This window comes from Mesitornis unicolor, unplaced genomic scaffold, assembly GCF_000695765.1.
Source record: "Mesitornis unicolor isolate BGI_N332 unplaced genomic scaffold, ASM69576v1 scaffold31233, whole genome shotgun sequence".
Lineage (NCBI taxonomy): Eukaryota > Metazoa > Chordata > Aves > Mesitornithiformes > Mesitornithidae > Mesitornis > Mesitornis unicolor.
The window spans coordinates 1,245-2,778 of NW_010174472.1; the positions used below are offsets into that span (position 1 = coordinate 1,245).

At 64.2% G+C, this 1,534-nt stretch overlaps 1 protein-coding gene across 1 annotated transcript in view; it reads left to right on the top strand.

Annotated features, from left to right (window-relative positions):
- Positions 1-2: 2 nt before the first annotated feature.
- Positions 3-1,534, top strand: part of MISP (mitotic spindle positioning) — a gene marked incomplete at its 5' end in the record, with an annotated part of 3,430 nt that continues 1,898 nt past the window's right edge. Inside the window, 1 exon segment of the mRNA XM_010181069.1 lies at positions 3-1,448. Within this exon segment, the coding sequence (XP_010179371.1) occupies positions 3-1,448 (1,446 nt within the window).

The following is a 1,534-nucleotide window of genomic DNA, read 5'->3' on the forward strand; positions in this document are numbered from 1 at the left end:
AGCCAGCGGGTGGGGAACGGCTGCGTGTGGGGAGTGAGGCCAAAGTCCCCCCTGCACCTCCAGGACGGCGGAAGGGACATCTGGGACCCATCCCCAGACCGGGAGTCCAAGCTGGCAGTGCTGAGGTCGGGGAGCTTGTACGACCTCAGGGCTTACGTGGGCGAGAGGAAGCCCTCAAAGCTCTATGAGGAGGAGGAGGAGGAGCAGCGCAGTGTCCCCCCACCCCACATATCTCCCAAGAAGGCCAAGGAGCTGGAGGATGAGCGCAAGGCAGTGATCCTGGGGCAAGTGGTGAGGAAGAGCAGCACCGTGGCCGAGCGCTGGAGCTCCATGGACGAGCTCAGCACCATCGACATGGGCAAAGGCAGTCATAGGGGCGGCAGCACCACCAGCTTCGCCCTTTCCTTTGCCAAACCTTCCCCGGACTGGGTAGCGACGCCTGTGGACCCCAAAAACATCGACACAGAGCAGATCAACTTCTCGGCCGCCCGGCAGCAGTTCCTGATGCTGGAGAAGACCAACCCCGGCTCCTTCTTCAGCCCAGGGACACCGGTCATGTCACCAAGACCAGAGTCAATGACAAAAGTCTCCAGGCACGAGTGGCCCAGTCCCGAGATGGCCACGAGGGCTGCGAGAGGTTACAGCAATGCTGGAGCACCTGGCCAGGGCTGGGCAGACAGGGCCGCTCATCGGGGTGACGGTGCGTCCTACAAGAGCCCCGTGAAGGAGGAGGCCTGGGCTCCCAGAAGGGCCGATGGTGACAGGTCCAGTCCCACCGGGAACACGCCTGGCTTGACCAGAGCATTCTCCAGAGAAGACCTGAATTCCAACTTGGGCAAGATGTACAACGAAGGCCACGCAGGCCACACCAACAATGGCAGCGCACCTGAGGTCTTCAATGGCCTCGTGGAGCTGCGGGAGGGCAGTGAGGGCCAGGACAAGGGGACGAAGAGCAGCAGCGAGACGCCCATTGAGCGGGAGATCCGCATGGCCATGGAGCGGGAGGAGACCCTCTGGAAGGAGCGGGGGCTGCAGCGGCTGGCGCCCCGCTGCGAGGTGGTCGAGATCCCGACCAAGCCGCTCCTCTCCATGCATACATCCCCCGTGCCCGGCAGGAAAGGGAAGGACAAAGCCCGCGCTTCCCTCTATGTCCAGAGGGAAATCGAGCAGGAAACCAAGCGCGAGGAGGATCTGAAGAAGCAGGGGCGGCTGCTGGGGGCGTACGACAGGGGAACGCCGCAGGAGCTGGATGCGCGCAGGAGGGTGTTCGAGCAGGAGGAAGCCCCACCGCAGAAGCCCAGCCCCGCAGGGAAGGCAGAGGAGCGCAGGAGCTGGGTTACGGAGCTGGTGCTGGAGCAGCCCCTGAGTCACAGCCCCCGCTTTTCAGAGGACACTGGGGGTTCGAGCAGGAGGAAGCCCCACCGCAGAAGCCCAGCCCCGCAGGGAAGGCAGAGGAGCGCAGGAGCTGGGTTACGGAGCTGGTGCTGGAGCAGCCCCTGAGTCACAGCCCCCGCTTTTCAGAGGACACTGGGGG